At 35.4% G+C, this 25,460-nt stretch overlaps 2 protein-coding genes across 5 annotated transcripts in view; one reads left to right on the top strand and one right to left on the bottom strand.

The window, feature by feature from the left end:
- Nucleotides 1-232: 232 nt before the first annotated feature.
- C3H8orf88 (chromosome 3 C8orf88 homolog) lies at nt 233-8,632 on the top strand. The gene is made up of 6 exons (XM_034422415.3): nt 233-465; nt 1,149-1,241; nt 1,344-1,435; nt 4,105-4,189; nt 4,699-4,805; nt 6,811-8,632. The coding sequence occupies exons 2-6, from the start codon at nt 1,175-1,177 to the stop codon at nt 6,856-6,858; spliced, it is 399 nt and encodes a 132-aa protein (XP_034278306.1). The 5' UTR covers nt 233-465; nt 1,149-1,174; the 3' UTR covers nt 6,859-8,632.
- The window catches only part of NECAB1 (N-terminal EF-hand calcium binding protein 1), a 33,244-nt gene continuing 16,387 nt past the window's right edge, over nt 8,604-25,460 (bottom strand). Inside the window, exons 6-13 of one of the 4 annotated variants that reach the window (XM_034422414.3) lie at nt 18,755-18,891; nt 17,832-17,944; nt 16,705-16,781; nt 15,285-15,338; nt 14,515-14,627; nt 13,295-13,369; nt 12,566-12,657; nt 8,604-9,981 (exon numbers count right to left, since the gene is read on the bottom strand). In XM_034422414.3, the coding sequence (XP_034278305.2) occupies nt 9,956-9,981; nt 12,566-12,657; nt 13,295-13,369; nt 14,515-14,627; nt 15,285-15,338; nt 16,705-16,781; nt 17,832-17,944; nt 18,755-18,891 (687 nt within the window). In that variant the 3' untranslated portion in view covers nt 8,604-9,955. Of the gene's footprint in view, nt 9,982-12,334; nt 12,658-13,294; nt 13,370-14,514; nt 14,628-15,284; nt 15,339-16,656; nt 16,782-17,831; nt 17,945-18,754; nt 18,892-25,460 lie in introns of those variants that run through there. The other 3 variants (XM_034422413.3, XM_087890793.1, XM_087890792.1) reach the window with 3 other exon arrangements.

Below are 25,460 nucleotides of genomic sequence, written 5' to 3'. Positions count from 1 at the left end.
AGGCAACAAACGGGAGCCTTCCCCGTTCTCCATAGGAGCGCGCCTGCAAACTAGCGCCGAGAAGCCAAAGGGGGTTGGACTAGATGACCTGCAAGGTCCCTTCCAACTCTTGTTAACCTGTTATCTGTTAAAGGCAAAGAGCCAAGGGTGAGAGCGCAAAGTGCTGGTAAGCAGGACTCCAAAGCCAAGTTTGTAAAAAAAAAAAAAAAAGGTCTGTGGTCGATGGTGATAATGATGACGACAACGACGATGATGGACAGTAACGGCTGCCGCCAGGTTCCCTGCGCGCGCCTTTAGAATACTGGCGGCTGTGCCGAAGAGGCGGTTAGCTGCTTCTCCGCCACAAACATTCGGGCCGTCATTTAGCCGGGCTGTCCCGTCCGGTTCCCTCTCGAAGACCGCTCTTTGCGCTCGCGGGAACGGCCGGCGCTGCTCTTGGTCCCGAAGAGAGAGCGCAAAGTGCTGGTAAGCAGGCCTCGCTTAAAAAGAGACAGAGAGAGAGAAAGAGATAGGGAGAGAGGAAGAGGAGGAAGAAGGGGCCGTCGATCAACAAAAAGGTCGAACGCCATGGCCCCAGAGAAACGCCGAGGCCGCGCCAGAAAGGGAACCACGCATGCGCATGGAACGCGTGTGGAGCGTATGGCTGCGGCCGTTTCTGCCGCCTGAACTGTCTGAAGCTGGGAAAATATTTTTGTTGTTGTTTAAGCGGTTATGAAGTACGGTCGTTCTTCCTTATGAACTTAGCGCTCTTTTATGAAGCCCCTCAGAGTGTCCGCGGTTTCTTATCGTTCCCAAAGAGTTCGCGTTCTCGCTCTTTTTTTTTAACACCTACCAAACTCAGTGGGGGTTTTCGAGTGGAGGCGCCCTGAAGAGTTTTACAGACATCCACGTCCAATTCTCATTTCCTTCATCGTGCAGCCTCGTCCTAGGCCAGCCCAGCCCAGCCATTAATTCTATTTATTTTATTTTATTTTATTTTATTTTATTTTATTTTATTTTTGTTTGTGGACGGGATGGGTCGGTAGGAAGATGGGGGAGGGTTTAGGTAAGGACTTAAGTACTAGACATTGGGAAGTCCTGAATTAGTACACTTCGAGTAATTGCCCGGTTTCCCATCTGTGTATATTTTGGGGCTGTTTATTTTACAGCATGGCATCTCCAAGTGTTTTAACAAATGGAAACTAAGAGATTGATTGGTAAGCACCTTCAGCCAGCAAGATCTCTGTGCCTCTCTTCTCGTGGTAAGTGCCTTGATCGCCTCAAGTATTTGTGCAGAAAACACATTAATACAGATTTAGAAGGGCACTCAGCGTATTAATAAAGCTATTACTTCTTTTTTACAGCATCCTTAGCCACAGTATCAACAGACTCTGGTAGTTTTCAGGCTGACTTTCCATGCAGTGCTTCTGTCTTTTTACATAATGAAATTAGTTCAGTAAGTATTACTTCAGTAAAACAGCAACAACAAAAATCCCTCTTTTACTTGAACCTGATGCTAGATATTGTGATTTGTAGCAATATTTGGCTAGTTTAACATGCGAATGTCATGCATAACCCATTACTTAAACTTGTTTTGAAATAACAGTCTGTAAAATGGATAATTGTGATTATCTTGTATTCTAAACTACTAGGACTAGAACTTTGATTCAGTCAGTCAATCAATCAATGATTGAATTTCTATAGCCATTCATCCCAGCCAATGATTGGGTAGCTTACGACTGGAAAAAAAAATACATTTTAAAAAAATTAAAAACAGTAAAAACATCCAGATTAAATATACGTAGGATCAAAATTCTTGGCCAGTTAGCAATACAGGCAGAAAATGGGGTTTTTAACACATTCAGCACCCCAGGCATGGGAACATAGCCAGGTTTTTAGGGCTCAAGCCTGACCCCAACCCTGTTAGTCTTACATAAGGCCCTAAAAACCTGGCTATGTTCTGTGGAACATGGAACATTCTACCCCTGCAGAAAAAGGTTGTCCTCTGGTCCCTGCCAGCCAACACTCTGTACTTTACTGAACCTACCCCAAATCAAAAAACTGCTATAACCTTTTTGAACTAATAAATTTTATTAAAAGGAATAAGTTTTTGTGAGTTAGAGCTAAATGACATACAATTTAAATTGAGATGAGGTAGTGAAAAATGAAGGAAGACAGTTGGTTAGGCACATACCAGTTGTGGGTTGTCCCTGGTTCGGACCGGTTCGCAAGAACCGGTAGTAAAATTGGTGGGAGGCCCCGCCCACTGCCCCAGATGCCGTCATCGGCGATCTGCGCATGTGCAGAAACAAGGTGCACATGCGATCCCTTTGCAAACCGGTAGTAAAGGTAAGTAGAACCCACCCCTGGCACATACAGGTTATATGTTGGACAGATTACGTCCCTTATGAGAGGATATGTAAATGTGTCCCAGCCATTGAAGATATTGCTCATGGTCTTTTTTTTTTTTTCACTTTTACCTACAGTATAGAACCCTTAGACTTAGATATTTAACATCCCTACTTGAAAGAACAGCCCATTGGGATCTGAATTAGATTGTCCTATTCTCTCCTCAGCTCTAATTAATTTATTGTGAGCAGAACTGCTAAGTCTATAGTTAAAACAGTCAAGCTAAGAACCCATCATATCAAGCAGATTGGGGTATTCTGTAAAGGTCATATACTTATCTGGATGTTGATTCTCTGTATTTACCACATATTTATTTTAATATTGTATTTTTATCTATTTTACCTGAAATTAGATCAGGTACTTTTTTTTTTAATATAATCAGAAGACTAATCAATAAACTAAAATATGTTGGACAGATTATGACTACTTTATCAACTGACAGTTATAATGTATTAAAAACTTTTAAAACATTATGTTTTTTGAGACACTTTGAAACAGGTATATAGTATTTAGAGGACTTCTAATATGATATATGCCATCATTTGCCAGTCTTGACCTTCTAATAGCTCAGACTTCAGACAAAATAATGCATGGATACAAATTGATATCAGGAATCAAAAGAAGGACTAAGTTATATAGAATATTTCAACTTTGAGGGCACTCTACTGCAAATCTCAAAATGATCATTTTGCAAAAATGAGATTGTAGCAGTAAAAATGAATGAGAAATTGTTGAACTTAAATACATAGAAAAGTTTCAGGCTACCTCAAGAAGAATGTGTTTTAACACAAGTATAATCTGTCTCACATGTAAGATGTATCTTCATAACTTTCTTCCTTCTCTTATACCAATTTAAGTCCTATATCAAATTGCCCATTTCTGTTTAACAGACCAATATGATTCTCTTCCTACAATGTGCATACCAAAATAGTACATAATTTGTAACATCTATAGGTAGTCCTCAACTTAACAACCATAATTGAGCCCAAAATTTCCATCGCTAAGAAGTGAGTTTTGCCCCACTTTACAAGTTTTTTTCCACAGTTTTTAAGTGAATCATTGCAGTTTTAAGTTAATCATGTCATTAAGTGAACCTGGCTTCCCTCATTGACTTTGCTTGTCAGACGCCGGCTAGGAAGTTTACAAAACATCGGGACAGTGCATCTGTTGTAAAGATTTACTTAACAACCGTGTGTCTCATTTAACTACTCTTAACTCTCTTAACTGTGGCAAAAAGGTTAAATGGGGGAAAACTCAATAACTGTCTTGCTTAGCAGCGGAAATTTTGGCTCAATTGTGGTCATAAATCAGGGTCTACCTGTCCTTTCAAAATGTAAATGGTACATAAAAACGGCATAGAAGAAACTTTGACAATCTTGTGGTGGCTGATCTGACAGTCTTATAGTACTTTCTCATGTATGCCTATGAAAATGTTGCAATAGAATTTGAATGAATCTTGTTCTTCCTTCCACGCTGTAAATAGTGACTACATAACTTCTAACCTTACGGTCTGCAATTAGAGTGTTTTGGTGGTGTTCTTCACTGTTAAAATTCCATGTGGTATACATTGTATTGTATTATTCTGTATAATATCTGTATACATTATCTCCTGCATGAATTCTCAAAAGTTCCTAGAACCTTGTAAAATAATAAACAAAATACATATATTAGATATATATCATATTAGAATATAATATGTATTACACTTTATTTTAGATATGTAAATCTAATGGAATGCTGGTTTTAAATGACAATTTGATTCCTAGTCTGTCAGCGCAGCATAAAAATGAAGTCACAAAAGGTAAGTAAAAATTATCATGAAAAAATACACAAAATATATTTCAGATTTTCGGCTTAGACTTTTCTATTAATTTTCAATTTCAATTCAATATTTGAAATTTATCTGTGAGCTTAAATGAATTTGTATTCAAGAATTCATTTAGCATACCATGCTTACAGCAAAGGTGGTATTTATATTTCAGAAGCTCAAGGGATAAGCCACGTAATGATTGCATGTCAATCCAATCTCTTTTATAACACTAGACACTGAACTTTAAAACTCTGTATAAATTACTATAACATTTAGTATAGAATGATAATCATGCCGGTAATTCAAATGATAGTTACTGTATATAAACATCCAGAACCATACTTTGTTATTTTTAGTAATAAGGAAACAGATTTGCTAACTAAAATTCCTCTGTAAAATTGTTTGCAAAAAAAAATCTAGTTACTGATTTTCATTAGAAGATGCCTGATTTGTATATCAGTGTTCCTATCACTTTTCATTAATAAATTTTGTGTTGGCAGAAAGAATAACATATAGCAGAGATTTCCTTCTGAAACTTTCAGGGGTTTCACTTGCCCAAAAGAAGCCAGAATTTCTTCCTGATCATCCTATTGTACTGGAAAAGTCAGTAAGTATTTAAATTTAAAACTGAGTTTGTAGAAATATTTTTACTGACATTTAAATTAGTAGTACAGATTTATTGTATAGTGAAGTTGCAGCATAGGTATCCATTCTTAGTCACAATGATGATAAAATGATGATGCAAATAATTTCTTACCAGATTAGTTATCTCTGGTAGTTTAGGGAAGAACCACATTTCTATCACAAATGATAATTGCTGCTACTTACTATATTATTTTATGAATAAATGGGAAGAAGTCTAAATATATAATACAAATATACTTCTTGTCCAAGAATAACCTGCATACAAAATCTAAGCAAAGTGCATTTTGTATATTTCAAGGTATTAAAAACTATTGTCCTTTAGTTATAAAAATAAACTGTAAATGAATGGAATGAGGCCATAGATGTCTGAAGGCTTTAGAATTAATACATAACGTAACGGATAGGTGTTCATGATTTTCTAACCTGTTGTAAATTTAAAGTGATGATGTGCAAAAGTATATGCCAAAATGAAACTAGAGATATTAGGTCCTTCCAAACTTTTTCCCACTGAAATATTGGGGATGGGTTTTATTGTGAAAGTAGAACTGTATATAGTACATATGTATGTGTATGGGTGGGGAGACAGACAAGGAAGAGTTTCAGTAGCAGCTGCTCAAGTTTGTAAAAAGCATGCTTCTTTAACAGCGGGTAAAGTGATGCTGTGTTTCCGATTTGCAAAATAACGCAGCTGTAATTTTTTCTGCATAACACAGCTATAATTTTTTCCTGTCATGTTTTTATATGGATTTCTGTAAGCTTAAGAACGTTTTTTTCATATATTTTTTTATTATATGAACTGTTATATGAACTGTTTAGATTGAGTTATTGCTTATAATTCCATAACTCTGCAATCATACACATAGTGGTTATAAATACACAAACTACATGTGATTAAAAATGCCTGTCTGAACTTTACTAATACAGGTAATCTTGATTTATGACAGCAATAGAGCCTGGAATTCCCATCGCTAAGAGAGAGAGACAGTGCAGGGGTGCAGCAAGGGTCAGGAAGATGCTTGTGGGGAAAGGGGTCAGAGAGGATACACAAGGATACAGATGAGGGAGGGTGCACAAGTGGCCAGCATAGCATTGAGGGCATGGGGCTGGAGGAGGGTGCGTGGGGGAGAGAGACTTACCACAGTGACTTCCCCATTGATTTTTTGAGGATGCTAGCAGAGAAGGTAGCAAATGGTGATCATGTGATCGTCAGATGCTGCAACCAGTTATAAATGTGAACCAAGTGCCAAGTGCCCAGCTCATGATCACATGACAATAAGGGTGCTGGGATGGCCAAAACTCTGACGACTGGTCATAGCCATTCATTTAGTGCCATTGTAACTTCAAATGGTCACTAAACAAATGGTCATAAATTGCAGATTACCTGTATATCTTTCCAGTGATGATAAGCTTCTGGGCTAATAGGTGTCATCTAATTACAGTACCTGATATCCTGACATTTCATCAGCAGTTGTGGCTGGCATTTTCTGAGGTGACAGCAATCTACTTTGTAGCACATTTCTCAGATCTAATTAGACCATAACCTATTACTCTGGAAGGTCATCACTATTAGATTAACACTGGCTGTGAGAGCCTGCATCAGTATATTAGCATAGTTTTATTGATGAGAATTGAGAAGAAAATGTCTGAAATAACATTAATTGCATTGGGTATAAAAAGCAATTTGTGGAGGGGAGGTTAAAGCTCTGAGAGTTGCCAGTATGGAATAGTATTCTTCTGGATGTCCTGTCACACATTCTTTTATCCATAAATATTGCTAGTATACTTCAATTCATTGTTTATATATTTTTCGTAGCTCTTCTAATTATGTTAAAGAATTGAGTTTCTTAAATAGTTTTCAGTTTTATCTTGAGTTGTGACTCAATCTTATAAATGCTAACATGTTTCAAAGCTTATTTAAATATGTAATGTTTTCTATTAACTAAATATGTGGGCCTTTTGTTTTGTAGAAAAATTATTGTTTATTACCTGCTACAAGCAATGATAGATCTTTCTGAAGATAAAGAATGCGTCTCTTTTCACCACTTAAAAAAATTAAGGAAAAGTGATCTGTAATATCAATAGACTGAATTCAGATGTATCTTTTACAGTTGGTGTAATCATCAGTAAAACTATATTCAAGCAAAAATGTATGTGAATCAACTTCAACTGTTGTCTGATTCTGAACTAGTATTATATTAAGATTTTTGTAATGATAAAGGAAACAGCAGCTGAAGTGAAGCAGGATCATTATCACTTGTCAAGTTTTGGGAATGCTACATATGAAAATAAGTTGCAGATCTTAACAAGTGTGACATTCATTCCTCACCTTTTATTCTAGCAAAATTCCAAATATTGGGAATATACCATATGTCTTAACTGCTATAAACTGCTCATATCTTGTGGCTGTTTGCATTTTGACTAGATGCCAACTCATATCATAAACTAAATTGAGCTGGAGAACATGGACACACACGTAACTTCTTTTTCCATGTACCAATCTTCTTGCTAGATTGTAGAATCTTTTAACATCAATATGTACAAAAAATGGTATGACCACTGGAATCTTTGAAGATTTTCATGCCAAACATTTAAGTAGTAAGTAGCAAAACATGACCATCAAAAGATGTAGATTGCCCCATATCCTTAGTCCCAATTTAATTAGCTGTAAACAGGCAATCCTTGTGTGGGATTATTCTGTATATTACAAATGCCATGGTGACGCAGTGGTTAGAATGCCGTACTGCAGGCTAACTCACTGCTCATTCCAGGAGTTTAATCCTGAATGGCTCAAGGTTGACTCAACCTTCCATTCTTCCGAGGTCAGTAAACTGAGGGCCTAGATTGTTGGGGGGCAATTGTGCTAACTCTGTAAACCAATTAGAGAGGGCTGTAAAGCACTATGAAGCGGTCTATAAATCTAAGTGCTATTGCTATTTGTCTTTTTCTTAAATGTTTAAAACTTTCAATTCAATTATTAGGATTTAGGTGCTATGTCATTTTGGAAAGTTTTTTAAAAATATTTTAAGTATAAGGTATTGGTTATGTGTTAATAATTTGGTCTCTACATCTGTCATTTTCCTCTCTCTTTCCCAGATTTTGCTATACACTCTTTTCCACATTTTTTCCTAGCATTTTCCCACAACTACAAGGTCTACTGTTTTTCAGATCAACCAAGTATTGATCAATTTGTTTGTAATAGGAATTGATGAATTGATTTGCCACCAGAGCCTGATGTCATGGGCTGAGAGAGAATAACTGGATCAAAGTCATACAGCCAGTTTTTATATTTAAGGCGGGATTAGAACTCAGTTTTCTCGTTTCTAGCTGATGCTTAAGCTTTAGAACTACTAGATCAAATTGGGTTTCACTTTTTTTTCATCTGATAGCATCTAAATAGTTAACAAGATTTTGGATTCAAAGATACATCTAGTCCTCTAGTACAATGGTCCTTCTAATACTGCTAATCAATTACCGTTGTATTTTGTTTCTTTCAAATTTCCAAATTCTGCAAATATGTTACATTTGTAATGTTTTTCTGATGAACATTGAACCTTGTGTTACTGGTGTTATGAATGTAAATGTGGAATGATATTTGCTTTTGTGAAGATTTTTTTTAGTTGCTGTGTAAAGATACTTGCTTTCACTTAGAGCAGCATTTGAAAGTTTACATACATCTATATTTATCAGACTTTCAAAATAAAGTATGAAAAGGGAGTAAATACAATAAGCCTAAAAAAATTAAAACACAACAATACAAAGAAATTAAAGACATGTGATAAGAAAAAGAAACCGCCAATTCTAGTTGACATCAATATCAATATCTTTCCATGCTTGTCTTTGCAAACTTTTCTTGTTTTATGCAATGTCCATACAGTGTCTTCCTGTCTCCTTTTGAGGTTCTGACTTCAGATTCATTTTCTTTATCAAACATAGCTATCTTAGTTTTTAATAGATTACTTTTCAGGTCCATGATCCCTGTTGCATCATATAGTTTAACTTCATTGCAAATTATTCAAGTTTTCAGCCCAAAACATGGCGTCATCTCCATACAAAGATATGTATTCATACTCTGTCTAATGGTAACATGACTATTCCTTATAGATTTATTTATAAACATAATATAATGAAACTTTTTCTATTACTATAAATATAAAACAGTAAAATATTTTAGTTTCTTCACAAGTCTTTTTCTAACTAACATCACTACACTAATTTAGTAAACACAGAACAATTTCAAACGATGGTAGAAATGAATTTTCAGGGAACTGAAGACAAATGCACATAGTAAACACAAGCAAAATGAAAAGACAAATGCACATAGTAAACACAAGCAACACAATACTACAGTAGTGGCCAAAATTGTGGAAACCCTTTGGGAAAAGTGTATTTTTGAGATTTGGTGGCTAATAATACCACTTTTTTGGGGGGGGAGTTTCAAGATAATCATATTCCTCTGCTGGAATAGCCTGGGAATAGCCCAGACCTTAACCCAATTGAAAATCTATGGAGCCGACTAAAGAAACTTGTTAGTCAGTAGCAACCCAGCAATAAAACCCAGTTAATAGAAGCAATCATTCAATCTTGGTTTCACATAACAGCTGCAGTACTAAAAGACTTGGTTCACTCTGTGGGAAGACGTAAGGCCATAATTCATGCTAAAGGTTACCCAACTAAGTGACGTGATAATTTTTGTATATCTCATTTTTTCTACGTGTTTCACTTTTCTTCTTTATACTGTAACTGCTATTCTAATAGCAAATCCTTCATAAAAGTTATTGCATTACATTCTTGATTAAATTATCTTTCCATTGATATATAATTTTATGGTACTACTCCAAAAAAGTGGTGTTATTAGCCAGTTTTAGAAAATACACTTTTCCCAAAAGGTTTCCACAATTTTGGCCACTACTGTATATTTAAAAAAGAACCATGAAATTAAAATGAATTTGTATCATTTCATAAAATATTAATCACAACAAATTTTACAACATAGATTTGTTTTTAAATGGAAGAATTGTCCATGAAAGAATAGTCATGATTTGCTAGCTTCAGAGATTGATTGTTCTCTAGGTGCTGTTTAATGTAGAGCCTACTTTTAAGAAGTATGTACTTCTAGTTGTTCAGGATGCACCAAGAAGCTGAAAAGGAAATATTCATGATTTAAATAATCTCATGTCAGTAATTCCCATCAACATTTCAAAGGACTGCTTAGTTTTAAAGTAATTTTGCAGCATGTAAATAGATGTTTTATTTTATTTAGTTGTTATACCAGAATAGATTAAAATATACTGACATACATAAGAAATAATATTTATGGAGTAGCTTTGTAGAGTGATATGGGCAGTATATAAATTTAATAGATAAATAAACATCAACCTTGCAAAATTCCTACAAGATTAAAATATTTTAAATGGCGCAATATTCATATCCCAATTTGAATAAGACACTTAAAAATAGTTGGGATTTGGCAGTGAGTATAGTAACAGCATGGCTTTGGAGTAAATTACTTGTCATCTGCATATATGTTTATGTATGTTATCTGTTGGTTTTATCCTGATTTTTTTTTAAAATTATGATCTTTGATATGGGGAAGGAGCTAATTAAAATTCATCAGTTAATGCAACAATTTGGTAAAATACTGTATAGATAAAATGTGTACTTGACATTTAAATGATTTTTAATTTGGGAATTGGATTAATCCAAAATTAAATATAATAAATAAAATAATCCCATTAGAAAGGTACAATATCTGAAAGAACCCTTATAGATTAACTTTGCCACTTCTGGTAAAAGATACATATGAAGGAGTATATTTCTAGATCTTAAACTTTGTGTGGATAAAGAAGAATTTCTTCAACTTTTTGTTTTTTTCTGGATCAGCACTATCAGTCCCATGAAAATGATTATTCAATTCCCTAAATTATATCTGGAGGCACCCATGTAGCAAATGGATGAATGAATCAGCACATATGAATTATAATTCCGTACAACTGTATTCCCTATCAATAAATGCTTTTGAATTATTTTTACTGAATGGAGATGGGTTGGACTCGGTGGCCCATTCCAACATTGACATTTTTAGAATCAGAGCAGTAATTCAATAGTACAGAACAAGTATAAGAAGTCAAATAGAGACTGGCATCAACCAAGTTTATGCAATCCATTAAATCTTAATATTTTTGTTCTAAAACTCATACACGTAATCCTCCACTTAGGACCACTTTTGGGGCTAGAATTTCCACTGTTAAGCTGTGCAGATATAAAGCGAGATGTCTTGTGACTGCAAGTGCAATCTGGTACTCCCCATTTTCAATGTAGCCCTAAGACATATGGGTTATTAAGAAGAAAGGCAGGAATCCCAGGTGCAGAGCATGAGAGTGCTGTTAGGAGGTGGAGGCCTGGAAAGGTTGGCCATGCATGAGTTGGAGGGAGTGCATTGTGTTGTGAACTCAGGGAGGCCAGAAAAAGAATATGCTGCATCTCGGGCTTCCTGGCACTCCATGCTCTGGGGCTGCAAAAAACTCCTGAGCTACAGCATAAAGCCCAGCTGCAACCTGGCCCAGCAGTGCAGCACAAAGGGACTTCCACAAAGCTGTTGCAGCCCATGAAGCTTCAGTCTATTTTTATGACCCTTGCTGACTTGGGACCTGCTACCCTAGTTGACCTTTGCCATCTTTTTCCTCTTGCTGGTGGCTGAGGATTTAGGCACTGGGTGTGGCTGAACTTGCAAAACTCGCCTGGAAGGGCCTCCTGCAAAGACTTCATCATGGAAGTATCGCCTTTGCAGCAGGTGCTTCCAGGGGTGAGCTTTGCAGAAGGTGCTTCCAACAACAGCTGCATAGTGTGCACTGAATCTCTGGACCACCTGTGTCCTCACTATCCTCCAGTTCTGCCACCACCCTGAACAGTACCTCCCACACAGCTTCCATTTTTGCTGGGGAGTTGATTCTGGCTCTCTTGCCTTGCCTGGCAATGGAGAGCGCTTTGCTGTCTCACTGCTTCCTTTGCAGCCAGGCCTAGTCACCTCCTAGGGTAAACAGGGCTTTGCGGTTTTGCAGTTCTCACTGCACATCCGATGGCTACACCCTCATCCAGTACCTGAATCCTAGCCCTGCACAAGAAGAAAATGGTAAACATAAGCTTTGGGAGGTGGCAGCAGCGGGGAGCAAGGATATGTAGTGCAGGGCACCCAAAAGGGCAGAGATGGGACTATAGGTGATGGTGGGGAGTCCCTGTAGCTTTAAATGAGGGCGGCCCCAAATTTTGATCACATGACTGCAGGAAAGCTGCAATAGCTGCAACTTCAGGGACTAGTTAGTCATCTTTTTTTTCATTGCTGTAATAATTTTGAATGACTGCTGAATGAATGGTTCTTAGTTCAGGACTATCTAGGTAAATTCAGCCAATTTTTGCAACATTTACAACTTGGCATGTGTGCAGCTAAACTAGACTACTATGTCTTGTTTACTGTTTGCAAAAACAAAGCAAAGCAAAATAAAGTTATGACTAACTGGAATTGACAAATACACCTCTGTTAACCTCTAATGCCATTCTGTGCATAGTTGGAAGCAAGTTCCATGTATTCAATGAGATTTATACTCTAATAAAATTTTCCAAATGGATATTTATTTGTTACTGTTTCTTAGAGTAGAACTAAATAATGATTGGAAAGAAGAACACAAGGAAATAACGAACTCTTAAAGTAAAAACAAAAAATATTACCAGGAACAAGCATAGTTGTAATGTGTTCTGGAGTCTCCAGGCAATCTACATTACTTCTTTGGAATGACTTGCTATAATTCATCTGGAGATGGCTGGAGAAATAAGTAATATTTAAAATATTTAAAAACCATACTTAAAACTCTTTGGTTTACATTTTATAGAATTAAAATGATTAAATTAATCATGAATAATAAAAATAGCCCAATCCAAACCTAGCTGTTCCAATTCACAAATGAATGCTTCAGATATGCACAGGCTCATAACTAGACAACTCATTCAGAAACATCTGTGATTAAAGTGTGTCAATGGGGCAGGGTGCAGTTATGAATTGTTTTATCACGGAGCTTCTGATCTAAAAACAAGATAGGGCCACCATGAGTTTCTGAGGTATTTGCTCTGGGGCCACACTTTTATGCCAGAAGAGTTTTCACATGTAAAAATATTGCCATATTAAAATGTTTTCCAAGTTGATGAATCAGTATTTTCATCTCTAAATCTATTAGAATCATCTGATGCTTTTATCGCATTGTTTTACATTGCTTCTTGCTTCCTGTTGGCCACGGAAATCTTTTTATATTTTAATGTTCAGTACTGCTGGAATAGGAAGTTGGTATTTTTCAGAAAGATATAAAAGTAACAATGTTGGCAGAAGACTGACACGCAGTATACGCTTATGTTGCCTAAGCATGATGATGCTGATGAATAATAGTGTTTCAGAAACCTACTTACCTGTTCCAGGCGTTATTTTCCCAAAATTCATAAACAATGAAACAGGATTTGCCTGAAAGTTTCTGGATAGAAACACTAAAATATAAGCACAAAATTTATTTGAATAGAAAACAGCCCAAATTGACATTTATTTAAAAACATTTATGTCTGTTTTTCATCTTTGGATTGGTATAGACCTAGTGACAATGCTTAGTTTCTTTCTGTAATATTAAACTAAGTTAAAGCTCACCTTTTTTTATTACCATGAGATTGATATTTTAAATAAATCATTCCCAGCACTACAACCTCATATAAAACTGATTGAAAGCCAAAATACATTCGCAATAAATGGTACAGTATTCAGAGGGATGTTGAACCTAAAGCTGAGCAGAGTATATTTTAGCAAAAAAAAAAATTAGTAATTTCTTGGCCATAGCATAACAGTCATGTGACTGTTTGTATATAACATAATAAAAACTTGACATTCGAAGTTAAACTTTTCAATGAGGAAATATGTGAACATATGCATTTTCATTGAAACTTTAAAAAAGTGAAATTCTGTTAGTTTTTGGAAAAAGGAAGCATTGAATCTAACCTCCCGAAAACTGATGAATGGGAATTCATAATCTTGACACCTAGAAACTGCACAAGGCATATCCTTATCCACACAATTCCTTATTCAATTGGTAAAATTTGTAGGAAAGCCTATTTCCTTGGGTATTTGGCCCTCAGCTAAATGAAATGGAAATAGTCATGTCTTACGTTCAGCTACTTAATTACAACAAAATGTCAAGTTTGAGAATTGCCAGCAGATGGCACCATATACATGGAAAATAATACATAAAATTAAATGGAAATTCTCCTAGTTTTCTGTATCATCATCAGATTACTGATAATTATTCTCTTACTTGGATAATAGTTTCTAGTAAAAATGTTGTAGCTGACACATCTGAGGAATAAGGCCACTCTATTCAGCCAGATTTATTCCCAGGAAAATAAAGATTGCCTCTTCTATCTTATTAATGGCTGCTGTCCCAGGTTACTATGGCCTGACATTTACTATGGCCTACTGTGACATTTATAAGACAACAATATAATGGAGATACTACATTTACTGAATTAGTCAGCCTAGGATGTTTTATAAATGTTCTTTATTAGTGATTTCCACTGTCTCCCAAAGTGCAATCTTCCTATAGTATAATGACCTGCATTTGTCCACCCCTTGAGAATAACATACTCACTGCAGACATCCATCCTGAGAAGAGGCCATATCTACATACTGCTTTAGAGCAAAGCGGAACGACTCTAGTTGTTCTGTGATTACTGACATCTCACGTTGAACAATCATTATTTGCTGGCAAAACAGTAGTGCAATCTGATTAATTGACATTTATACTGTCATCAAATTATCTTTTTTTATTTTTAAACTTATTCTGAGATTGTTTTTCTAGTTCTTCCTTGCAAGCCACATTATTCTGGGTCCATTCAATATGTCAGCCTTTCCCCCCCTAAAGATATATATATTTTTTGTATTATCAATTCTGGGTTTCTCTTTCACATGCTATCTTGTTTTATGAATTCAACATGTAAAAATGCTTCTAAAGCTTACTTCTAATATATGTTTGTCTAGGCTTTTAAAGCAGCTTATTCAGCTAGAATGCACACAAAGTGTCAAGGTAAATAGCTATCATAGGAAATATTTAATCTGTTCATTGATTTTAAAATGGATCAGTCAATAAATGACTAAGTTTGAACCCAGCTCCAAATGATAAAGCAAAAGCAAAGTTTTTCATGTTTGAGTGCAGGAGTAGAGCAACATGCAAATAAATAAACTTGTGTGATTCTTGGATCATGTTTCTAGAAAGCCTTTATTAGAAACAAGTGCTACAAAAAATTGTGGATTAAACAGAAGATGCCAGCCTTAGCAAGTCCCAGAAAAGATTTAGAACTCTTCCTTCTGCTTTTCCATTCATATGTATTCTATGGGGTGGATTTGGGAAATATTACTTACAGATTTAGTATTTCCTTCTGAAACATCCTCTTCTAGTGGCTCGAGCTTTAGGTCCTTGTCAACCGATAAAGGGAAAATACAAAAGTGTTAAGTGTTATCTAGTGCTTTAACAATCGTCACTAATAATGAAAAATCACTAATACTGTGATTCCTAATCTATTTTGGTAGAAAATATATAAAAATGAAGTGGAATTAAGGGTATTGAAAAAATTATTGTCCCCTGGATGCAGTAGCTTGTATATGGAGATAAGTGAGAAGGGCTCCATCTATGGAGATTGCTAGAATAAATACAAACATTTCTATCATCAGATCATTTCAACACAAGACTATGCCAAGGGAGCATCATATCCCGCCAAGTAGAGCCCTCTTCTGATTTATGGCTGACCATAAAAGCCAATTTTTATGGTCAATAAATTTCCTCTTTCAGAATTAAAAACTAGTTTTGTCTGGAATTGGTTGAAGATGGTCCACATGACAAACATTAGGAACTATGGTGCTGCAATGATAAAGCAAACAACAGTAGATAAAACATGTTGACAGATGGTGATACATTAATAATTTCAGCTGGTCAAATCTGCAGTAAAATAGGATTTGCAAAGGGTGGTAGATTAGAAGATAATCTACTTGTAAAATATCACTTTTTTAAAATACGGATTAAAAATAAGTATATCCTGGACAATCAAGATGCATCCTTTCTCTCAAATGCAATACATCATGCCTCCTGGAACTTCCTTTATGCACGCTGTTTAATAATTAATAAAACTTTACATACTCTATGGTGAAAATCAATAAAGATATTAAAAGAGCAAGAGTATGTCTTAATTTGCTCTGAATTCATTGTGTACTTTTTGTAACATACTAGTTTTTGTTGTGTACCTGCTCAATGGCAAAGAACAGATAGATAGATAGATAGATAGATAGATAGATAGATAGATAGATAGATAGATATAGATAGATATAGATATTCCTGATACAGATGTGCCTTTTCTTGAACTTATTTTTAAATAAAACTTCCTTTCCCCCTATTTTTTTTTTAATTAAGTCACAACCCCTGTTCTAATTCACATCATATTCAAACTGGATCTTTCTTTTGTCAGCTTCTCTCACCACATAAAATTTGATTCCGTTGTATTCTGTGGTTGGAAAGTTGTTCTATCAATAAGTGGATGAACAGACTCTTAAGTGCTGGAGGTAATGGACATGCCTTGTACTGTGCTGCTTTTTGGTTTAGTGAAAATATATAAAAGAGTTAGTGGCATGAAGGGGGTCTATAAAGAGTACACATCAATGTGTCCTCTTTCTAGAACAAAGTAAACTTCAGAGATTCTTAAAAGAAAGAAATCTTAAACACTGAATGAATCCTATTTCTTACAGAAGCTTCCAGTAGCAAAGAGGGAGGTAATGAAGTTTTCATGCACACCTTCTGTTCTAGCTTATCAATCAGCTTCTGAAGTCTGTTTATTTGGCTCATCCACTGGTTGTCCTCCTTGTGCAAACCTTTGTAAAACATACATACCTGAATTGAAAACATGATTGAAGATTGTACTTGCTTAATAAGACAAACTTTTATGATATCTATGTATTGTTTCTTGGCGAGGGAAGGGAATTTTTGTTTCACTGGACAAGTGATGCAAGTAAAGTATAAATCCCATTTTGATTCTGTCTTGATTCAAATCTTTCTACTGCTGCTTTCTTTTGCAAATGTAGAAATCTCATTCCTCATAGATTGCTTGCACTGTATCAAATTTGCCGCCCATCCCTGAATAAATATTAGTAAAGATAAATATAACTGCAAGTTTAATTCAAGCCCTCTAAATTTTTTGGGGCAGCCATTTTGTGGTTTGCTGTTTTCTTCTGTTTTTTAAACCCTCCTTTATCACCAGTAATCTTGGAATTTATTATTTATGCACACACATAAATGACTTCTTATTTAAAACACTGCACAGCAGTTTAAAACTCCAAAATAATTCCTCATTTAAATTCTAACCAGGATCAACTTTGCTTAATTTCTGAGAGCAACCAAGGCTAGGTGTCTGCTAAAGTGAGTATTGGTGGGAAGGGAGAAAATTCCTTCAGAAAGTCAACAAGAGGCTTGCATCAACCTGCCAATTGTTCAGAAGGAGGGAGATACAGTATATGTTCTCCACATCCAACTATAGTAAAAACAGACCATAAAGGTGGAAATGGCATTTTCATCACAGTGGGTTACCAGGATGAATATAAGTGGCTACTTCAAATTATTTTGTATACAATATATTTGTTTCTGAATATATTAAGATGTATATCTAAAAATATCATAATTCAAATACTTAAAATATTCAAATATTTTAAACCCTGCAAGACATTTAAAGTTGTTGCGGACATCTGGCAGATATAAAGCCAGTACTGTACACAAACAATGTAAATATTAAAAATGATCAGAATATAAGAAATGATCGATTATATCCATTTTTTAAAAATGAAATTTATTTCTTCATTTTATATGACGTCTTACTTGCACGAGTTTTAAAGAATGAATAAACAATGGTAAATGTTAAACAATATTACCTGGGTTCAAAAGAGGACTAACTGGAGAAAAACTATTATTTCTCTGGACCCTTCGACCTGAACGTCTTCCTGGGTGTTGTATTTTGAGCACCTCTGGCTTCTTTGGAACTTGTCTTTAGGGAAAAAAATGCATAAAGCTGTTCAGTATTTAAATTATTTGTATTTTTAATCTGTTTGCAACCCTTTACATAGACAAACCTTGTTAAACTTTCCCATTGTTTTTGTTTGTCACAAAATTGACCCTAAATACACTTGTTATCAAAATAAAAACCAGGCAAGTTAAAAACAAAACCAGCAACAAGAATACAGCTCTAGATAACATTATTTCTATTTCTATACTGAGTCAACATGATTATATAAAAAGTAACAGACCCCAATATATTTATTATATTTACATCTTTATTTTTATCCCGTCTTAAGCAAGGAGATCAAAATAGGATTCTGTCCTCGTATATGTTCCCATAACAATAGTACTGTGAGGAAGGATGAGAATGTCTACCTAAAGTCCTCTAGCGAGAATGAGAATCATGAAGGATCACTTTGGGAGTGACAATTTGCTTTGATTAAACTGTGGACCAGGCAATGGGACAGAAAGCTCCAAAATAGTTCCTTTTTAGTTCAAAGACAATGGAACCAGAAAAAAGAACAGCTCAACAACACAAAAGCTCCCTTGACATCACTACCTGGACATGGATTCATTGGGAAGGAAGAGTCTTGAAATAGAAGGAATAGTTAGGGAATAATTTGTGGGCCTTAGGTACTTTCAAGCAATCTAACTACAAATCTCGGGGCAGGTTTTATTTTGTAGAAGTACTAGCAAAGTGTCATTCTCTAAATTAATTGAGCAAGACATTGGTCCATAGCAGCTTTCCTAAAATAATTTCCACCATGCTGCCACTGGGACACTATAGTAAGAATCTTACTGCTCTTGGTGGGTTTGTTCTTCTGTGGTTTCTATGGCACATTCCATGGAATTATGTAGAGACTGTAGTTGATTCAGGGTTTCTTTTAACAAGAAGCGAGTCACAAACTGTTCCAACGTAGAAGCCTCTTGATAATTCTAAAGCAAATAGGGAAAACTGCTAGTAAAAAAGAAAAAGCTTAACATTTCTCAGCTACAAGCACTTTCTCCAAAATAATAGTTTCTTACAGTCATAATTCTAAAATCTGATATGGTATGTTCCAATTGTTATTCCAAATGGAAAATTGGGGAGAAAATTAACAATGGTAAACCATATTTACATTTTTTCAAAAAAAATTATGTATGTTTCAAACTAATCATCAAGAATCAGCCTTGTGGCAAGGTAAGTGGCCCTCAAAGAAGGTTAAATCATATTAAATCATAATATGGTTAGTTTAATTTTGCTTATTGTGTTGTCTGAATTCCTCCATTGTAGATTGTAAACCATGATTTATGATATTATTCAACTCATATGCTTGGGGTTTGTTCAACCAATCATGGTAAACAGCAACAGTATGAGATACTGTGACTCATTCAACTATGATTAAAACAAGTCAATAAGTAAAAACTTATTTTCGACTGTTATTTTGCATTCTTGTATCTTGTATTCAAGATTTGCTTTATTTTAAGATTATTGGAATATAAACTTTTAGTTATTTATATTTTCACCTTGTTGAAGCAATTCTCAATCAAATAACTTGGCATATTTATCATCACAAGGAAACTTGAAAAAATGTTAAAGGCAAATTAACATTAGGACATGCTTATATTCCAATGACTTTTAGAAGCCTTATAGTGAAAAATAACCAAATGACCAATTTAAAAATCAGTAAAATACAGATTTGTAATTGCTAAACTTAATGTTAAAAAATATATCTACCTCTCATTTAAAACGGAAAAGAATTCAGGAACATTGATCAAAAAGTCTAGTACTATAAAACCTCACCTGAATTCTCAATGAATGATTCTTGAGGAAAGCATCTTCCCCTTGAAGATGCTTAGCCTTACCCCCTTCCACCCATCCAAATGATAAGTGGCTCTGCCCAATTTGTGAGGTTTCTGATTAGATAAAAAAGTGAAGTTTGCCATCTTTTTCAATATGAGACTTGCTACAAATATGTGCAGCACTTTAGCTGTGACCTTGGTGAGGATGTAGCAGGGTTGGGATCTTCCCGGATCCTATTGGCTGCTTTTAATAGGTTACTTACTGCTGTTCCCTCCGCTCTGCAATTTATCCATCAACCATGCCATTTTTGTTTTCTAAGCCAGTGGGCCAACACAAACAAATGTCCTAGAAGGAAGGCCATTTTGTGAAGCAGTGCAGGCCTTCACCACTCTACCCTTGATCTGCTAAGCATTCAACTTCCTACCCAACACACAGATCATCTGAAGATGTTGTAGGTGGTACATGTGATGAGCTAAGGCATTTCAGTAAAACAAGAATGGAAACTTGTCATCTATCAACTTGCCTCCTCACCCATCCCCATACATTAAGGAGAGTGAATCATGGGTGTCTCACTTGCAAAAACTCCATTAATAGCCACATCCTAATTTGCCCCACCGTGAACTATTAAGATAACCACACCTGTCAAGTCAGACTAAGGCGCGGCTATGAGGATGGAGCAAATGATGCTGGCATGCTCATAGATTGGACGAAAATGTGTTCAATCAGTAGTCTGAATATATTCTTTATGATTTCAAATGGTTTTTATATCAGCTTGTTTCAGTATGTGTTGTATAATTACAAAATCATAGCAGTACAATAATACCATTCAGTGAATAGCAATCAAATATAAACTATCTTAAGTTTCACACAGAAAGCAAGGAAGAGTATAACATTTTTGTTATTACAGATTTTTTTTAAAAAAAAATAGGCCAGAAGTATATCTTATTTCTCTTCTGTTTGTGGTAAAAGATTAAGCAGTTATTGAAAGCCCAGTTGTCGCTCATCTTAGAAATTGTCCACATTAATAGATAACAGAAGGCATATTTTTCACAAATATTTATTTAGCACTCATGAACATTAATCAAGCCTATAATACTACCAATCACAATAGCAGTTATTTCTACCGTTAATTGGGAAGAAAAATCCTGAGAAATTAAATTACATGTCCCTGTTTTTAAGGTGAAAGCAACTCTGCATGAAAATATTTGTGGCTGATATTTGAAAGTGTCAGAACTCATTTGTACAAGTAAAGCTAATTTCTGTCTTCCTCTATTTGACAAGGCTGTCTGTAATTAAATTAAGGATGATGTTTCTGGAAAACATAATATAATTGCTAGTGGCTTTCATTCTCTAGACATGAGGCTAGAGCCATAAGGGAGAATGTTGCTAGAAACAGACAATAAGACTTCTTTTTCAGTGGACTACAAATATTTGAACTAATTGTACCTGAATAATTATATATTTTGTGGCAAATGAATGAAGAAAGATAGATTAATTATTAGGAGATCTACCTTTCCTGTATAAAGTTCAATAATATAAAAGGTGTATTTACATCCCTTACTTAGGGATGATCAGAGGATCTTTCAAAGTCTGCCAACATCACAATTTGTCCCCTGGGCCAAGAATTTTGCTTTGAGAATTACTGTACAAAATTGTTTTCAATCATGCTGATTCTATTAGAAAGAAATTGTTTTTTTTCTTCTTCAAAGAAGAACAAATCCAGGAAAGGCTGCAGCTGATGCACAAACCAAAGCTGTGCAAAGGTTCTCCTAGTCACAACCTGATCCTTTTCCTTCTGGTTTGCTGTGATCCAACTTTTCTTAGAATTGATAGTGTCTTTGAACTTACTGCACCCTAAAAAAAATGTAAAGGATATCAGGCTTTGGATTTTTCTTCCTTTCCAATCTCCCTATTTGTTTATATATCCTGTTGTTGATGTTGCTTGAGGAAAACAGTGATTCATTTGTAAACATATACTCAGCTGTTCTTCAGGTTTAGTCTCTAGCATCTCCAGTTCAATATGCAGGAAGCCTTTGACTTATTATCACAATTGAGCACAACATTTCTGTTGCTAAGTGAGACAATTGTTAAGTGAGTTTTTGCCCCATTTTATGACCTTTCTTGCCACAGTTGTTAAGTGAATCACTGCATTTGTTAAATTAGTGACATAGTTGTTAAGTGAATCTGGCTTTCTCATTGACTTTGCTTGTCAGAAGGTCATAAAAGGGGATCATATGTCCCCAGGACACCGCAACCATCATAAATATGAGCCAGTTGCCAGGCATCTGAATTTTGATCACATGACCATGGGGATGCTGCAACAGTCATAAGTCTGAAAAACATAAGTCACTTTTTTCAGTGCCATTGTAACTTTGAACAGTCACTAAATGAATGGTTGTAAGTTGTAGACTATGTATAATCCTAGGTAGTCTGATTGTGAGGTTTGATTGTGAAAGTCCTCCGACTGAAATCTGTTGGAACCACTGCTGGTCAGTATTTACAATATTTTTCTATGTGTGTCATTTCTTATCCACAGTATGAGATTACCTCAGACATTCAAGTGAAAGGGCCATGTAGCACAATGTAGAACTCAGCCTTGAGATACAGAATAGTTGGCTTCCAGGTGAGGTTCAGTGGCAAACAAAACATGGAAGGAGCAGAGATGGCATTGTGCTGGAGATTGGTAGCCACATGGCAAATTTTGATTTGTATTAGTTCTTATTGGCAGGCCTTTTCTGCTTTGGAGCCTGCACTATGGAATCTTCCCCCAGGTAAGGTTGACTTCGTGTCTTCTGAGCTTCTGTAGGTCCCTTAAGATCTGGTTAAACCAGGGGAGAGGTGAACAAGTGAGGTGGCTCCATTATTATTAAGATTCCTTTGTCTGCTACTTCTTTATTCTTGCTTTGTTTTTATAGTCTTTTATGATTTAAATGTTTAATAATTAATAAAGATAACAGTTTTTAGTGTTTGTAGGGTATAATTACAATATCTTGCAAATTTGATTGTGCTTCTTTTCCCTTCTTTGTTATATTCCAGTGAGTGAGTGAGGAGTCATTTGAGTCTCTTCTTAATACTCTCTGCCTTCCCAGGAACTGAACATTCAAAAATGCATACAAATACCATTGACTGGTGCTAAAGTTTGATACGGGTTGCTGCCAGCATCCTAGGTATCAACCAAGTATCTTCTTAAGATGTATGATGTTCCAAGTAGCGCAGTTTTTTGCAGTTCCGCTGGTGTTATTGCAGGAAGCTGCAATTTGCTGATGTATGTTATTAAATTCTTGGACATGGTACCAAGTGCCCTGATGACAATGGGTATCACTGTTAAATTGTTGTTATTATTATGATTATTATTATGATTATGATGATTATTATTGTTGTTATTGTTATTAATACCAAGTATTTTCGTTTTTGCTGTTATTATTCAGACTACAAGAAACTTGTTATAAATAGCCTCTTTCAACAACATGGTTATAAAACAGATATTTTGGAAAGTTAAGTATTGCAAACGACCTTTAAAATGACATTTTAAATAATATACAAGTTTCTTTCTTTCATTGTTATCTAATGGATGTCAATACTGTAGATTTGGATTGGAATATTTATGTATCAATATTGCAGCAAGATGATTAAAAGCATTGGTTCTATCCAAAGATGAAAGGGTATTTCAGGTAGTGTAATATCCTGTGTCAATGCTGTTCATCATTCCATTTTATCTAAAATGGTAAATTCCTTATAAATTGGACATATTAGGGGGAACAGCACATTGGGGACGTTAGCTCTGGTTTACACCTGCAAAAGATAGTGCTTCCCAGTGGATTCCTAATATATGAAGACCGCATTCTTTGCTCTTTATTTTTCCTGTATTTATTATCCCAAACAGCCTGTTCAGTAAATAGAACTGCAGTTGGCAATGTAAGAACTTTGTTAGATAGAGAAAGCAACTTTATGTGGTTGGCAGGTTTATAAGGGATAATAGATAAAATAACCAAAACAACAAAAGGGAGAGAAATAATGAGATGCCTCAATTATTTTGAAGGATAAAGCATTCCAATTTTAAGACATTGCTGTGGTAAAACCTTCTCATTTCTTCTTTGATCAGGCGAATTTTAAACTGACAGAGATGCAGGAAAAATCTTAGACCTATTGTTAATCTAATCACAGTTCTACTTTGCAACAGAAGTGACTCATAGCAATTCCCCTCCAGGATAGAAGTAATGAGATTTATATGCTACACTTATTCCCAATATCTCCATTACATATACAAGGACTTTCATGGGCCTTTGTCTTCCTTGCCTTGCATACTGTGCTTTGTAACACAATAGTAAAGCATTAGTCAAACATGATTTTGCCAGGTATCTTTAGCTATCTGATTCCTTCCTTTGAAAGTGAAAACAACACTAGCCACGAACAATGACAAGATGAAAACAAATACTGAATGTGCCAAGGAAATGAGACTGAAAAGTCTGTGGATCTTTGGGGGTTCTTGCAAGAAGGAATATCTGATGAAAATAGAGTACAATTCAACCTGTCTTGGTGAGAGTTTTAGTTATCCTTAAGTTGCTAATGAAACTCAGTCATATGTGAGGCAACTTTGAAATGTTCTATTCAAACAAAACCTTTGAAGGGATTTGAAGAAAAACAGAATACTTCAAAGTCTTCTGTTTTTCTTCAAATGTCTTCAAAGGTTTTGTTTGTTTTGAAAGAATAAATTCCTAATGCATATTTTTCATATTCAGGAAGGCATTCTATACCCATTTTGTACTGTTCTACTTCTGAACCACTGACTTATCATGCCAAACAATAATTGGTTTAAAAGTACTGTGAAGTAACATATGAACACATTGGTCCAGCCAATTGCAGGCCAGGCAAACTGCAGATATTCTGACTCTACCTTTTCTGTCATATAGACTCTCTCCCTCCAAAATGGCTGCTGTAGTTTTGGGAGCTTGAAGGTGGAACTCAGGGGTGGGTTCCACTTACCTTTACTACTGGTTTGCAGCGGGAGCGCATGCGCAGATCACCCCTGATGATGTTGTGGCGGGTGGGCGGAGCCTCCCGCCGGTTTTACTACCGGTTCTATAGAACTGGACAGAACCGGGAACAGATGGAACTCCAGGTGAAAAGGAGAAATAAAGTATATTTGGAAAGAGGACAGTAAATGCTGTCACAATATCTTCCAGCCTCTGCTTATTTTCAGAAAAAAAGAATCAGAAAGGGAATTTGATTCAAGGATACCTTATTTCCATGGATACCATGTCTTTCAAACATGGCAGCTTTAAGATGGGTGGACTTGCTGGCTGAGAAATTCTGGGAGTTGAGGTCTACTCATCTTAAATTGTCAGATTTAAAAAACACTGCTCTGGACAAATTTTAAAAAAGGGTTAAGGTTAACCATTGTGTTCTTTTTGTGTTAATTCAGCAGTATTATCTCTTAATCTTTTTACTTTTAAATTTTAAGAAAATTAAACTTTCAGCTATCAGTCTTCATTACTAAAATCAAGCTAGACTCCAAAAATATATTTTACTCTGTAAGGTTAGTTGATGAATAAAGAAGTGTGGTTACTTGGCCAATTAGAAGATAAACTTTGAAGCAGAGTGCCCATTTGAAGCTTCTCTTGGCTTGATCCATATATTTGAGGAATCCAGATGCTTTCAATTTTAGGCATAATCTTTGTGGGGAGAGATTATAAGAGTTCTTATACAAAATACGTAGTAACTT

Source organism: Pantherophis guttatus, chromosome 3 (assembly GCF_059756535.1).
Source record: "Pantherophis guttatus breed Tessera chromosome 3, ASM5975653v1, whole genome shotgun sequence".
Lineage (NCBI taxonomy): Eukaryota > Metazoa > Chordata > Lepidosauria > Squamata > Colubridae > Pantherophis > Pantherophis guttatus.
The sequence above is the reverse complement of the archived record's forward strand: the minus strand, read 5'-3'. Positions and strand labels throughout refer to the sequence as shown.

Excerpts from the sequence above, each read along its gene's own strand:
- C3H8orf88 (XM_034422415.3), top strand. The coding sequence starts at position 1,175 with ATGGAAACTAAGAGATTGATTGGTAAGCACCTTCAGCCAGCAAGATCT. Across the intron at positions 1,436-4,104 it reads TACATAATGAAATTAGTTCA|ATATGTAAATCTAATGGAAT; the intron begins GTAAGTATTACT and ends ACTTTATTTTAG. Across the intron at positions 4,806-6,810 it reads CTATTGTACTGGAAAAGTCA|AAAAATTATTGTTTATTACC; the intron begins GTAAGTATTTAA and ends TTTGTTTTGTAG.